The sequence below is a fragment of the Corvus kubaryi genome, unplaced genomic scaffold (assembly GCF_017639235.1).
Source record: "Corvus kubaryi isolate FWS band 111438036 unplaced genomic scaffold, C.kubaryi_AGA036_p1.0 138, whole genome shotgun sequence".
Classification (NCBI taxonomy): domain Eukaryota; kingdom Metazoa; phylum Chordata; class Aves; order Passeriformes; family Corvidae; genus Corvus; species Corvus kubaryi.
Window position 1 is genome coordinate 10,350,626 of NW_024580672.1, and position 14,393 is coordinate 10,365,018.

At 57.6% G+C, this 14,393-nt stretch overlaps 1 protein-coding gene across 1 annotated transcript; it reads left to right on the forward strand.

The window, feature by feature from the left end:
* Positions 1 to 40: 40 nt before the first annotated feature.
* Positions 41 to 12,081, forward strand: RRP12 (ribosomal RNA processing 12 homolog). Its single transcript, XM_042019145.1, has 34 exons — positions 41 to 471; positions 1,349 to 1,584; positions 1,685 to 1,768; positions 2,005 to 2,081; positions 2,262 to 2,367; positions 2,540 to 2,656; positions 2,771 to 2,909; positions 3,219 to 3,346; positions 3,634 to 3,732; positions 3,818 to 3,909; positions 3,987 to 4,098; positions 4,256 to 4,353; positions 4,490 to 4,604; positions 4,855 to 4,997; positions 5,168 to 5,289; positions 5,420 to 5,484; positions 5,594 to 5,756; positions 5,847 to 6,001; positions 6,381 to 6,448; positions 6,639 to 6,732; positions 6,936 to 7,094; positions 7,218 to 7,298; positions 7,381 to 7,486; positions 7,630 to 7,737; positions 7,839 to 7,996; positions 8,346 to 8,437; positions 8,530 to 8,688; positions 8,863 to 9,035; positions 9,174 to 9,290; positions 9,594 to 9,643; positions 9,922 to 10,000; positions 10,981 to 11,048; positions 11,448 to 11,530; positions 11,722 to 12,081. The coding sequence occupies exons 1-34, from the start codon at positions 267 to 269 to the stop codon at positions 11,822 to 11,824; spliced, it is 3,954 nt and encodes a 1,317-aa protein (XP_041875079.1). The 5' UTR covers positions 41 to 266; the 3' UTR covers positions 11,825 to 12,081.
* Positions 12,082 to 14,393: the final 2,312 nt, after the last annotated feature.

Here is a 14,393-nt window from a genome sequence, read left to right on the forward strand (position 1 = left end):
GCGTGGCGTCACCGTGACGTCACGACACGCAGTAATACGTAACGCGTGACTCCTCGCGCGTGGCTACGGGCTCGGTCTGAACGGTTCCACAGGGCCGCGGCTTCGGCACGGGGATGGCTGGTGGGCCCTTGCTGGTGGCTGCCCCTGGGCCCTTCGGGTCTCCCATCTCAGCCCCGATTGGGCACGACCCCGCTGAGCTTCCCCGACCCCGCTTCTCGCCCGCCGGGCCGGGATGAGGCCTTCCCTGACCGCTGCCCTCACTCAAGATGGCGGCTGACGCCGGAAGCGGAAAGGGGGCGCGGGGCGCAGCCGCACGTGGAACCGGGTCCAGCATGGCGCGGAGCGGGAGGCTGCGGTCGGGAGCCGCGGCTAAGCTGAAGCGCTGGCGGAAGGGCCACAGCAGCGACTCCAACCCCGAGACCCGCCAGCATCGCCTGGCTGCCCGCAGCCGCTTCTGCAGCCGGCCGGCGGGTGAGGGCAGGGGCGGGCGGGGCGGTAGGGCGCCAGGGCGGGCGGCTCCTGAACTGTGCCCGGCGCTTCCCGGAGGGGTGCAGGGGCGCGGGGGGCTGCGAGGCGGACCTTGGGGACCTCCAAGAGCTGGGGCGGGGGCAGGAGGGAGACCGGAGCCGCTGATAGTTCCGGGGTGCGGCGGAGGCTGCAAATCAGGGAGGACAACCGAGGCCGCGGCGTAACGAGTTAACCTCATCGTGACACCGAGCCTCAGAAGCGGAATGGGGCACCGCATGCTGCAGTGCCTGTCGCCCTGCGAGGCTCCCCAAAGGTCATGGCCACACCCCTTAGCGCTGCTGTGGTGTCTGGTGCGGTGAGGAACGTGACAAGCTCCCACTGATGGGCCACATGATGGGGAAGGTAAACCAAAGTGTACCGGGCACTGCGAGAGCACTGGCTGCTCCTGGCCAGGGAGATCCTTCTCCTGCAGATGCTGGCTGCAGGCTGATGTCTGCACTCAGATGGATGTGCAGCATGTGTCCTGGCTATCTGGTTGCCAGGGCTCCAGGTGGAAGAAGATAAATAGGGCAGAGTACAAGAAGCACCTTAGTGTTAAAGCCTTGGCACACCGGCACACGTTTGTGTGGATGTGATGCTCTCTTCCATCAGAGGAGATGTCTGGATGGTGCTCTGGTTTCTTTTCACTGGAATGAGGAGCTCTTTACAGTTATTCGTGTGCTTTTGCCCATTGGGGTGAAGCAGCACCTGTATTCCACAAGCTGGAGATGAGCTCCAGCCAAGCCAGTCTGGCTGAGAGAGGAGGGGAGCATGGGGGATTTTGGGGTGAATGGTGGAGCAATGTGACTTCGCAGTTCCAACACGTCTCTCACCCCTGCAGAGAAAAGTAACTTGACGGTGGATGCAGTGAAGCTGCACAATGAGCTGCAGTCGGGGTCCCTGCGTCTGGAGCGGGCGAGTGACAGTGCTCAGGTCCGTATGGAGGAGGACAGTGCTGAAGAGGCTGCCACAGAGAAGTCTTCTGGCACCTTCCTGAGCGGGCTGAGCGACTGCACCAACATCACCTTCAGCAAGGTGCAGCGCTTCTGGGAATCCAACTCTGCTGCTCACAAAGAGGTATGGACAGGAGCAGGGCTGGGGACAGGGGTGTCTGGTGGGGATGCCCCCCTGGCTGTGAGGCTGAGGGGTACTGACCTGCTTTGGTGGCTGCTCACAGATCTGTGCCGTGCTGGCGGCTGTGACAGAGGTGATCCGCTCCCGGGGTGGCAAGGAGAGTGAGACGGAGTACTTTGCTGCACTGGTGAGTGCTGGTGGTGTGGAAGAGATGCGAGGGGAGCTGCTGCTGGCAGCATGGGTGGGCTCTCAGGAGAGATGGAGAAAGGTGCTGTGATTATAGCCAAGGCCCTGAGTGTTTTTCTTCAGCAGAGATGCTGTTGGGCTGCTCCTGGTTTTTTTTTTCCTCTTGCCAAGGGTTGGTGAAGGGCTGTCCTGGTGTGAGCCCCTGCTCCCCATCGCTTATCCATCTTCTGTTTCCAGATGACCACGCTGGAGGCAGTGGAGTCCCCCGAGTCACTGTCTGCTGTTGCATACCTGCTTAACCTTGTCTTAAAGCGGTGAGTGCCTGGCAGAGGAGCAGGGAGAGCTACCAGACCCAATCATGGAAAAGGGATTGGTGCTGTTTCCCTCCCCAGGCTGGGGAAGGGACCTAGCTAGGGTGAGCTGGCGATGCAGTCCCCTGTGTGACTGCAGCTATCTGCTCCTCACCCCACTGATATGTTCCCTTCTCCTGGCAGGGTTCCAAGCCCTGTTCTTATTAAAAAGTTCTCAGATGCCTCAAAAGCGTTCATGAGTATCGTGTCCTCACAGGCCTGCAGCAGCTCCACCTCCGCCCTGCGATGGGTGAGTAGCCAAGAGGCAGCCAGCTGTGCCAGCTCTGCCCAGGGTCTGCTGACTGCTGGGGTCAAGGCTGCTGCTGTAGGGTGGTGCTGGGTGCTCGGCCTGAGGCTCTTGCAGTGAAAGGGAGATGTCTCTGTGGGGTGATGCTAATGCCCCTGCTGCTCCCTTGTCATAGGTCCTCTCTTGCCTGGCCACGCTGCTACGGAAGCAAGATTTGGCAGCCTGGAGCTATCCCATCACCCTGCAGGTCTATCATGGCTTGCTGAGCTTTTGTGTTCATACCAAGCCCAAGGTGAGAGCCCAGTGCTTCTGGCAGGAGATGATGCTGCTTTTGGGGTTTGTTTCTGGGGACAGCTGTATCCCCCTGGTCTGTAGCTTCTACTGACCTGGGTTCTTCTTCCCCCAGGTGCGGAAAGCAGCGCAGTATGGTGTGTGCTCTGTCCTGAGGGGCAGCGAGTTCATGTTTGGTGATGCAGCCCCTGAGCATCACCCTGCAGCACCCTCCACCGCCAAGTTCTGTGTGCAGGAGATTGAAAAAGCTGGAGGTGTGGGGCACTAGAGCATGGGGTCTGTAGCTGAATGTGGGGGACTCTGCCATGGTGGGACAATAAGGACTTGGAGGGAAGAGGGAAGGTTGCAGCACACTGGATTGCTGGGGAGGGTATGAGATATCTTTGGGGCACCTATGGTATTTTGAAGCTTCCTCAGCCATTCTGTTGCTTTCCTCTCTCCAGAAGGCAGGGGAGTGTCCACCCTGGCTCTGTGGGTCAGCCCCACTGCTGTCGGGGGGCTTTGCCTTGGGCAGGGCTTTGCCGTGGGGTGCCACAGGCTCAGAGGTTGCTCTGCTCCTGTAGGTGCCAAGGAAGCCACCACCACCCTCCATGTCCTCGCCCTGCTGCGGGATGTGCTGCCCTGCTTCCCTGCAGCTTTGGTGAAGACCTGCTGTGAGACCTTGCTCCGAGTCATGACCCTCAGCCATGTGGTGAGTGTTCCCGCTCCAGGGATGACAAGGGCAGACCCTTTCCCTAAGGGCTGCATTCTGGGAGGGATCAGACTCTCTCCACTGCCAACTGGGAGGCTGGAAATGCAGGATGCAAATGGAGGAGAGCACAGGACAGCTTGCTGGCCTGACTTCTACGGAAGAGGGAGACTGTGCAGATGGGGCACAGTTGCAGCAGTGCTGCGTTTTCCAGAGCAGAGCCTTCTTTGGGGTAGGAGGACAGTGGGTTCAAAGCAGAGCCCCGTCTCCTGACACCATGTCGTTTGCAGCTGGTGACAGCGTGTGCCATGCAAGCCTTCCACAGCCTCTTCAGTGCCCAGGCCAGCGTGGCCTGCCTGCCAGCTGAGCTCAATGCCCAGATCATCACTGTGAGTGTGGGGTATCAGTGTGGGGAGGGACAGAGCTGGCAGTTGCACAGCACCCACCTGCCTACCCCACCTTCTGCTTCCACAGGCTCTCTACGACTACGTGCCCAGCACGAGTGACCTGCAGCCCCTTCTGACCTGGCTGTCCACCATGGAGCGGGCACACATCAACCTGGCCAGGTGCAGGCAGGGGCCGTGGCTGGGCAAGGGGACAGGCAGCTGCTTGGTCTCTAATCTGGCCTTTCTCTCCTCTCCAGGCTGCAGAAGGACCTGTGCTGGGCTCACCTGCCCCAGCTCTTCTCTGCTGCCATGAACTGCTTCCTCTCCCCACACTCCCAGGTGGTGTTGGCAGCAGCACAGACCCTGCAGGTACCTCACCAAGGCATCTCTCCCCTCTTGGATGCCCTGGGCCTTGCAGGGGGCTCTGCCTTGGGGCTTGCCAAGGAGTGGCGTGCCCCTCTGTGCCTGCAAGGCTGGGGGTTCCATGATCCAACAGCTGTCCCATTTTCCCTGCTTGCCCTTGCAGGCTCTCCTCAGTGAGTGCATTGCTCCCCACATGGAGGACATTGGCACTGTCTCCACATCTGCCCCAGCCCCTGCTGCTCACCTGTGCAAGATGTTCAGGTGAGGAGCAGTGATATGGGAGGGGCTGTCCCCATGGGTCTGGCTGACCAGCCTCTGCCCAGTCCTCAATGGGTCTGGCAGGCTTGGTGGGCACCCTGAATACTGCTGGTGTGACTGTCTCCTTTCTGCTCCCCAGATCAGTGGAGGAAGGGCTGACATACCGTTTCCATGCAGCGTGGGATGAGGTGCTGCGAGTGCTGGAGGTCTTCTTCGAGACATGTGGGAAGCAGTGCCATCCCATCATGAGGAAGGTGAGTCAGGCTGGGAGGGCACAGGTTCATCCATAGAGGCAGGTGGGGTGCCTGTGTTTCCCCCTCCAGCTGTGGAGCAGGGTCATGCTGTTTGCCCTGCTCTGTTGTCCGTGTGGGGCCAGAGTGTGTGCAGCTCTGGGACACTTGGCACAGGGACATGCAGGGCAGCTGGCATCCCTGGCAGAGTGAGTGATATGTGCTAGACCTGCCCACATGGCTCTTCTGTGACTGTCCTGCCCTGTCCCCACAGTGTCTCCAGTCCTTGTGTGACCTGCGTCTCTCCCCACACTTTCCCTACACTGCTGAAGTGGACCAGGCGGTGGGGGCTGCTGTGAGCACCATGGGTCCCGAGGTGCTGCTGGAATCTGTGCCCCTGCAGATCAATGGCAAGGAGTGAGTACAGTCACGGGGTAGCATGCAGCTGTTATGTTCCTGTTCAGTCTCCGTGCAGTGCTGCAGATGTGGCTGCTAAGCCTACCTGTGCCCAGCTTTGGGGCTGGGTGAAAGTGCCCTGTGCCCAGGATCTGATGCTGACCCTCCTGACCAATGCCTTTCCTCCGCAGGGAGACGCTGGATTTTCCCCGCAGCTGGCTCCTGCCTGTGCTGCGGGACAACGTGCAGGGTGCACGGCTTGGCTTCTTCACCAGTTACTTCTTGCCTTTGGCAGCTGCCCTGAAAAGCAGAGGTGAGGAGAGCAGCATGGTGGGGGTCTCAGTAGTCCAGGGTGTTCTGTGGGACCTCCGTTTTCTGCCCTGAGATGGAGCAAGGCTTTGCAACATCTTCTGCTCCACTCATCTTCTCTTTCTCTTCTGCAGCCCAGGAGTTTACCCAGGCTGGGAAGAGTGTGGAGGCCAAGATCTACGACACGCTGCAGTGGCAGGTAACAAGCAGTGCCTGGGAGCCCTGCCATACTGTACCCCTGGTACCAGGCTGGGGAGCAGTGACTTGGGCAAAGACTGTGGCCTCCCACCTTTTCCTTTGCCTTTCAGGTCTGGACTCTGCTGCCTGGCTTCTGCACCCACCCCACAGATGTGCTGGGAGCCTTCAAGGGGCTGGCCCGCACCCTGGGCATGGCCATCAGTGAGCGCCCAGACCTTCGCCCCACTGTGTGCCAGGCCTTGCGCACCCTCATCCACAAAGGCTGCGAGACAGGTTGGGGTGGAAACAGACCCTTGTGGTGGGTCCCTGTTGCCTGTGGGAGGGGAGATGCTGATCTGTAGCCTCCTGTCATCCTTTCCCTAGATGCAGAGCGGGCAGAAGTGGGTCGCTTTGCCAAAAATTTCCTGCCCATCCTGTTCAACGTGTACAGCCAACCTGAGGAGGATGGGGGCACAAGTGCTCAGCGCCGCTCCGTGCTGGACACTGTCCGTGCTTACCTGACTGTCACGGATCCTCAGGTGAGGGGCCCATGGGGCACTGGGGCAAGCTGTCCTGGCTCAGGCCAGCATCTCCCAGCCAGACCCAGTGTGATGGGGCTTTGGTGCATGTCTGATTGAAGAGGACAGGAAGAAAGGCTCTGACCAGAGAGCAGCCCTTCCTGCTCTCATGGGTAGGGAGACCTTTCTAGCCCACGGTTTGGGATTTCCCAATCTTGCAGTCACATCTGGCCCATCATGCACGAGCTCTTTGTGAATTTGTCCAGGTCTTTTTGGACTCACTGGTGCTTCTGGTCTCCACAAAGTTCTGTGGCAAGTTGTTTGCCAGGTGGGTTGCAAACTCTTGTAAAAGCACTCCTTTCATTCAGTTCTGATCCTGCTCTCTCTGCCTGCCCTGCAGATGGTCTGCGGATTCCTGGAGAAAGCCAGTGCAAAGCTGGCTAGTCTTGAGAGTTCCGAGTTCACCAGGTAACACCTGGGAGCTGGTGCTACTGGGTAAAACTTCTGGTGTGCTCCTGGTGAGCAGCACTAGGGCACTGTCCTGTGTGGGCTGTGCCACCATTGTGCACTTGATGTGACTTGCAGCTGACATCCCAGCTTGGTCAGGCAGTGGTAGTGATGCCACAGTTAACCAGCTGTGTGTCCTTCTCGGCTGCAGACTCTCCATCCTGGACCTGGTAGTGGCAATGGCACCCTATGCTGATGAGCAGTCCCTGGGCTCCCTGTACCGTACCATCCAGCCTTCCCTCCAGGTGGGTTGGTCCCCAGCCCTGACGGGTGCAAGGGCTGCAGTGGGGCACCTTCTGCTTTCTGCCGGCTTGGACCCACACTCTGGTGATTGAGCAGCTGCCATAGGGGATAGGTCTCTGCTGGGTGGTGTGGGGTGCTGGTGTCCCTTCAGACACCGTGGTGAGGGGCTGCCTTGACAGTGGGAGCATGTTGGCTGTCCCTGCAGAGCAAAGAGCGCAGCATGCAGAAGAAGGCGTATCGCGTGCTGGAGGAGGTGTGTGCCGCTCCCCACGCTCCCTGCCAGGCCTTCATCCGCTCCCACCTCCAGGACCTGCAGACAGCGCTGCTGGACTCGCTCAAGAGCGCAGCATCCCCAGCCAAGAGAGTGAGAACAAGGGCTGTGGTGGTGGTGACCAGCCACTGCTGGGAGGGAAGGGGTGGGGTGGGCGACAGGGTAACCAGCTGTGTGTCCCTGGGTGTATCAGTGCTGGTCTGTTTCTTTCCCCAGCCCCGGCTGAAATGCCTGTTCCACATTGTGAAGCAGCTATCTGCAGAGCACGAGCCTTTTGTCACTGCCCTGGTCCCAGAGGTGAGCATGGTCCCTTGTGAGAAGCTGGCTGGTTCTGGCTGTGGTAGTGGCAGCAGTGGGTGACGTGCCTGTGTTCCTCCAGGTCATCCTATGCACCAAGGAGGTGTCGGTGGGGGCCCGCAAGAGCGCCTTCATGCTGCTCGTGGAGATGGGGCATGCTTTCATCCGCTTTGGACCCACCCCTGAAGGTGAGCTTCTGTTCTACTTGCTCAGTCCCACGGCCACTCTGGCCCCAGGGAGATCAGACGCATGGCCAGCATCCTGCTGAAATGGTCCAGGGATGCTGCTGAACACAGAGCAAGTCGGGGCCTGAGACATCCCCCTCTTGCAGAGGCTATGCAGCGGTTCCTGCTCCTGATCTACGTGGGGCTCACTGGCTCAGTCACCATGATCAGCTGCACTGTGCTGGCACTGACCCGCCTGTTCTTTGAGTTCAAAGGTGAGCAGGAGCAGGAGAGCTGGGGGCATGAAGCAGAGCCCTCCAGCGAAGGTGGGTGCTGGGAGGAAGCCGTCTGTGGCTGAGTCCCACCATGGTTGTAGATCACCTGGAGTTCAGTGTGGTGGAGCAGCTGCTGCAGAACATCTGCCTGTTGCTGGCCTCCCGCACGCGGGATGTGGTCAAGGCAGCCCTGGGATTCCTGAAGGTCACACTGCTGCTGGTGGACACCAAGCTCCTGGCCAAGCATGTGCAGACGATGGTGAGATCATGCACAGGGTGCCTTGAGGAGGGTGGTGGGGCAGAACTGTGGCTGCCTTGGGCAGCCAGGGCTATCTCCAGCTGCACTCTGACTGGGAGCCAAGGAAACAACCATGATCTCAGCAGCTGAGATGGCAGCAAGGAGGCCCCTCTCCTGAATCTGGAATTCTGGCATAGACGTGCCAAAAAAGCCCCAGCGCTGCCAAGCAGGGAGAACTCCCCATGGCCCTACCTGGGGCAGGCATGGAGAGATGGCAGCAGGGTGAACAAGGTGGCCATGCAGATAAAAGCTGGGAGGCTGGGTCCCCAAGTCAGGAGTGCTTTGGTCTTGAGGGTCTCTGTCCTGACAGCTGGAGGCTGTGGGGAACCTTTCAGATGACATGAGACGCCACTTCCGTATGAAGCTGCGAAACCTCTTCATCAAGTTCATCCGCAAGTTTGGGTAAGCCAGGGTCTCCTGGGGTGGCGAGGGAGCTCTCTGGGAAGCAGTGCGGGAGAAGGGGGCTGCTGACTGCTCTCTGTGTGTTTCCTCAGCTTTGAGCTGGTGAAGGGGCTGCTGCCAGCCGAGTACCATAAGGTGCTGGTGAACATCCGCAAGGCGGAATTGCGGAGCCGCAAGCAGCGTGCCCTGAAGAAGGCAGCTGCGGATATGGATGAGGAGGAGGCACCACCACCACAGCCCAGAGGAGACAGGTGAAGATGGGCTTGGGGTGAAGGAGCGGCCCCCACAGGGGGCTTGGCACTGGATCTGCTCAGCTGGTGCTTCTAGAGATGCTGGAGGTATCTCCAGGGCTGCTGTGCATTGTGGGGCAGGCTGCACTCCTGGGCTTAGTCCATTTTCCATCATCCTTTCCACCTTTTGACCAGTATGGAGGAGATCCTTGCTGACTCAGAGGATGAGGAGGAGGAAGAGGAGGAACGGCAACGGAGCAAAGAGTGGAGGAAGCAAGCACGGCAGAAGGGCCAGGCATGGCTGAAGGAAGGGGAAGATGATGAGCCCCTCAACTTCCTGGACCCCAATGTGTCCCAGCGGGTGCTGGGTAAGGAGTGGAGCTTCAGATGGGGCTGGGGTGGGACAGATGGGGCAGGGGCTGCTGCAATGCACAGGGGCCCTGGGGGTACAGCTGCTCCCAGAAGTGGATCCTTCTCCAGGCCCTGACCCATTTCTCTGTGAGCAGCCACCAAGCCAGGCCCCAAGCGGTCCAGAGGAGTGAGCCATGATTTCCAGATGTCTGAGGATGGACGCCTGATCATCCGTGATGAGGAAGAGGAGGTGGATGATGATGAAGCCAAAGGTACTGCCTGAGCTGACAGGGGCCACGCTAGACTTGCTCTGGGTCTCTGAATGGTTTTCATCCTGCCACCTGCACGTGGGATCTTGGGGGCATGTGGGTGGAAGTGGCAGGAATTGGCATGGCCTTGTGTCACACCCAGTGGCTCTCTTCTGGGCCGTTGCCCAGGGAAAGCAGTCACCTACATCATCAGGAGGGTGCTGGTTCAGCAGGGGCACCCTGCTACTGCAGCCCCCTCCAGGGGCTAGCACAGTACCAGGGCTCTCCCATGCCCTCATCATGCACTGACCTTGTCCTGTACCATAGGAGCAGATGAGGAGATGGCAGATGTGCTGCAAGATGTGGGTCTCCGCAGTGTGAGTATGGGGCTCGTGGTCCTGAGGAGCTGCTGGGGGAACTCATCCTTGCCAAACCACTGCCTGTGCCATGGCAGCTGCAGCTCTGCCCAAGAGGCCTTGGGACACCGGGCAAGTGCCAGCTGCCTGGAGGGGTGCAGGAAGTTGTCTGGGATAGGGATGCGCTGTCTGGAAGGTCTCTGGGTGCCCATGGGAGGAAGCGGGAGGTTGGGGGTTGATGGGAGGGCAGAACTGTAATGACAAGCCAGCTGCAAGGTTCCTGCTGCCTTTTTCTACAGAAGAAAAGTCAGAAGCGTCGGTTCAGAGAGGAGCCAGATGATGAGGAAGCTGAGGCTGGAACCTATTCTCAGTATAGAGGTAAGTCCTCTGCCTGTGCCCAGTCTGGGTCTCCCCAGAGGGCCAGTACCCATCTTGCTGTGCTGCTTCAGGGCAGCTGGAGCAAAGGTCACAGGATTACAGACTGGGTAAGACTGGAAGGGATCATAGTGTGTCATCTGGTCCAGCCTCCCTGCTCAAACAGTGTCATCTCAGAGCATGGCACACAATTACATGCAGATAGGTCCTGAGTATCTCCATTGTGGGAGATTCCAGAATGCCTCTCTAGGCAGTCTGTTCCAGTACACAGTCACCCAGACAGCAAAGAAGTTCTCATACTCAGGTGCAACTTCCTATGCGTCAGTTTCTGCCATTGCCTCTTGTCCTATTGCCCAGCAGCACCAAGCAGAGCCTGACTCCATCTTCTTGATACCCTCCCTTCAGATACTTACAGACATTGATGAGGTCCCCTTTTAGGTGCCTCTTTTCCAGGCTGAACAGGCCCAGCTCTCAGCCTTTCCTCATAAGAGAGATGCTCCAGTCCCTTAATCATTCACTGGATCAGCTCCATGAGTTCCATGTCTCTCTTGTACTGAGGAGCCCAGAACTGGACACAACGTTCCAGGTGCGTCCTCACTAGGGCTGAGTTAGAGGGGCAGGATCCCTTTCCTTTACCGGCTGGCAGTGCCTTAATGCACCCCAGGACACCACTGGCCTTCTTGGCCATGAGGGCACTGCTGGCTCACGAACAGCTTGTTGTCCCCCAGGATCCCAAAATCCTTCCCTGCGGAGCTAATTTCCAGCAGGTTGACCCCCAGTCTGAACTGGTGCCTGGTGCATTTACCTTCATTAATTTCAGGCACTCTGCACATCTCTCCAGAGATTTTGCTTGGGGGAAATGGCCACCCCTCTTCTCTCCTGACACCCAAGAGCTGGAGACAAAAACAGGAACAGCTTCCACAGCCTAGAATTAGGCAAGGGGAGCCCTAAGACCCCCTTCCTACACACATTCTCTTTTCCAGCTGGAGGCTCTGGGATCCATCGACAGCTGAACAAGGAGCCAGCCTTTGGTGCAGAGTACAGATCCAAGGTGAGGTATCCATGGGGTTGCAGGGTTTGGGTGGGGGGGGACACTTGGACTTTGGTGGGGCAGGAAACACCGTTTGTGTTGGGAGTCTGGTCCAGTAGCACCAAGGTTGGAGGGGATCTCTGCTCCAAGAGGAGCTGCCAAACACTCAGTATCTCTGAACACTGCCAGCCCACTTCAAAGTTCCTGTCCTATCCTTGCCATGGACAGTTCCTGCTCACTGTTCAAAGCAGGCGTCTGTAGCATCGTCTTGGTGGGAAATCAGCTCCCAGGGCAGTGTGCTCAGCTGGCACCCCACTGCAATACAGTCGTTGGGATAGCAGGGTGGCAGGGTTGCATTAGAATGGGATGCACGCTTCTTCCCTGGTGCTGCAACTTCTCCCATGTCGCTGTCTCCCACAGAAAGGTAAAGGCGACGTGAAGAAGAAGGGCCAACTCGACCCCTATGCCTACATCCCCCTGAACAGAGCTAAACTCAACAGAAGGTGAGGCTAACCAGGAAGGGCACAGGGGTGGGAACAGGTTTGATCCTGCTTTTCATTAGGGTTTCTTGGTGGGTTTGGGAGCTCCCTGTCATCTGCTGTGCCACTCCTTGCGGAGTCTGGAGCAGCATTCCCGTGTGCTAGCTGTGCTCAGTGCCTGCACCAACCCAGCTTCTGCTCCTTGCTCCCTCCAGGAAGCGGGCAAAAATGCAGGGCCAGTTCAAAGGCCTGATGAAGGGAGCCCAGCGTGGGGCCAAGGCTGGCCACAGGAACCGTCTAAAGTCCCAGCGCTCCTGAGGAGACTCAGGTGCTTGACCTACTCCTACCTAAGGACACAGCATCCTGTGAGTGGAAGAGCTGGGGGTCCTCTTGAAGGTGACCTCCATTTGTTTGAGACTCCCTGGGAAGCCACTTGGATGTATTATGGACTGATGGCCCTTCTGTCTCTGGGGAAAGATGCTGGGTTGCCTGGTACAGGCATGGGTGTGTGTGTGAGAGAGCAAGTAATATGTAAAGAATTCTCTATATTGATAAATACCCTCTGTTCTTACCCAGCCCAGATTCCTCCCCTCCTTCCCTTCAGAGCTTGCATAACTGTGCTCTGCCTCCTGTCCGTGTGCAGCAGGTCCTTCTGTTGCTGCAGGGCTGCTTCCTGCAAGGCTGCATAGCACAGGGCTCAGGCCAGCATCAGCCTGGACTGGGAGCCAGAGCTCTCTGTCCCACACTGGGCTTGCCTGGAGGCTGCTGGGAGCAGCACTGTGGCACAGAGCAGTGGGGCACACGTGCAGTAGGGCTGAGGCGTGGACTTGCCATAGAACAAAGCCACAGAGAATGAAGTCCTTACAACCAGCTTTCTTTAACAAACTCCTCCTTGGCAGGCTCTTCTGCCCAAAACTGTGGCCAGGGAATCTGTGCCATGTGTGAAGTGTCTGCCATTTGGCCACTGGACACTTTCCCCATAGCAGCCATGCCTGATTGTGGGGCAGGAACAGTTCACTGCAAATTTCTTCAAACTGGCTGGAAAACTGCTCCAGCAAATCTCTGTGCCTTGCCCTTTCTCTTACCTTTGAGAGCTGAGGAAAGCTCTTTGCTCTGACCACTTCCTGCCAGCTAGACCTGTGCAGCACAAGTAATACTGGACCTTTTTAGCTGCTCAGCCCTGTCACATTGGCCTGAGCATCTGGTTTTGCCCAACTACTTCTACGCTGAGCCCAAAAGATGGTGCTTGGCTGAAGCGTGCTGAAGAGAGTGGAGCTGAGGGTATTGGATACAGGTCCCATTGCTTGCACTGCAAAGAACAGGTGTTGGTGAATGTAGATGGCTTTCCCTTCCTCTTCCATGTTAAAAAGCCTTCAGCCCTTTGTAATTTCCTATTGTGGCAGCTTACATGCTGGAATTGCAATGCTTCTCAGTTCTCTAATAAGCTAAAGGGATTGTGCTTGTTCAGCCTCTTACTGCAGGCTTCTTTCTGGAGGCTGCAAATCCAGTTTTGTGGCTTTCTTATGTGCTTCGTTTTTTTTTTTTCAAGATCCTTTTAAAAGCCTGGGATGGAGGAGGAGCTCTTGTACTGATACTGGTCCTGCCTTGTCAGGAATGCTGTTCCATTTGTGCTTTCCCACCCAGGGCTCTCACTGGGACCCTTGAGCCCCAGGACCATGTTGAGGTGCTGCTGCTCATCCTGCCAGAAGGGAGCTGACAGCCTGGCCTATGGGACAGGCTTCTCCAGCAGCACCTTGTGACCAGGAGCTACACTCATCTTCCTCTGCTGCCTGCAGCCTGGGCCTGATGCCCTCCCCTCCCCTGAGAGCAGGACAGGGGGAGACAGACACCAACACCTGTAACCTGTGGCTCTAGGCGCAGCGGAGCTGTCTTTGTGCTTTCCCTTCTCTCCTTGGAGACAGGGCCTGTAGCTGTAGCTAATTTATTTAGGAGCTCCAGCTTACTCACTGTATTGTTCTTCATTTGCATGTTGCTGCTTAAATTAGTGCATGCCTGCATGGAACAGAAGAGTATTAGCACCGAGGATGGTGTTCACTTGAGCCGGTGTCCAGAGAACAGATTCTACTGCAGCAACATCTTGTTAATCAGCTAATTAATCATGTAATGCAATGGAAACCCTTGGCGAGGAGATGTCATCCTGCCTGAGGAGGTTGGCTGCAAGTCAAACCTGCTCCCCACCAGCAGCTGTCCCTGGCAGGGAGCAGAGCTGCATTGTGGGGGCCCGCAGGAGCCTTACCACAGCTCTCTGATATGGGGCAGGGTGAGGGGTGGTGTGGATCCTGCCTCCTGCAGCTACCTGCCACAAATATTTTGCAGTTACCAATGGAGAAGCACAAGTTGGGGTCCTGGAGAGATGCTTGGCTTTTGTTGCTCAAGCTGGGAGGTGGCTTGAAGGCTATTTGTTCACCCAACCAGCTCTTAAACCACGCAACTTCTTCCCACAAATGCCAGTGTTGAGTTACACTTACATATGCCATTGTCACAAAGGGTTCCTAACCCTTGCAGATACCAGCTTGAGGAGAGGCTGGCAGGACTAACAGTGCTGGCTGGGTGTCCCCTGGCTGGGCTGGGACAGTTGCAAATGCCTACCCTGATTCTTAAAGTTTAAAATCAGGGACAGGTGTGCCCGGCAGGACTAACAGTGCTGGCTGGGTGTCCCCTGGCTGGGCTGGGACAGTTGCAAATGCCTACCCTGATTCTTAAAGTTTAAAATCAGGGACAGGTGTGCCCTATGGGGCTGTGCCCACCCAACATCCAGATGGACCACCATCCTCCAAGCACACTGCAGCACCTTTCAGGGTTCCCCAGTTCAGAGTTGGGATTCCTCCCATACATGGTGCAGGGATGGGAAAACCCTCCAGGGGCC

What these genes read in the sequence shown, in the direction of transcription:
- RRP12 (XM_042019145.1), top strand. Translation starts at nt 267, where the DNA reads ATGGCGGCTGACGCCGGAAGCGGAAAGGGGGCGCGGGGCGCAGCCGCA. An exon ending in CTTAACCTTGTCTTAAAGCG is followed by an intron (nt 2,082 to 2,261) that starts GTGAGTGCCTGG and finishes TTCTCCTGGCAG; the next exon opens with GGTTCCAAGCCCTGTTCTTA. An exon ending in GGATGATGATGAAGCCAAAG is followed by an intron (nt 9,291 to 9,593) that starts GTACTGCCTGAG and finishes CCTGTACCATAG; the next exon opens with GAGCAGATGAGGAGATGGCA.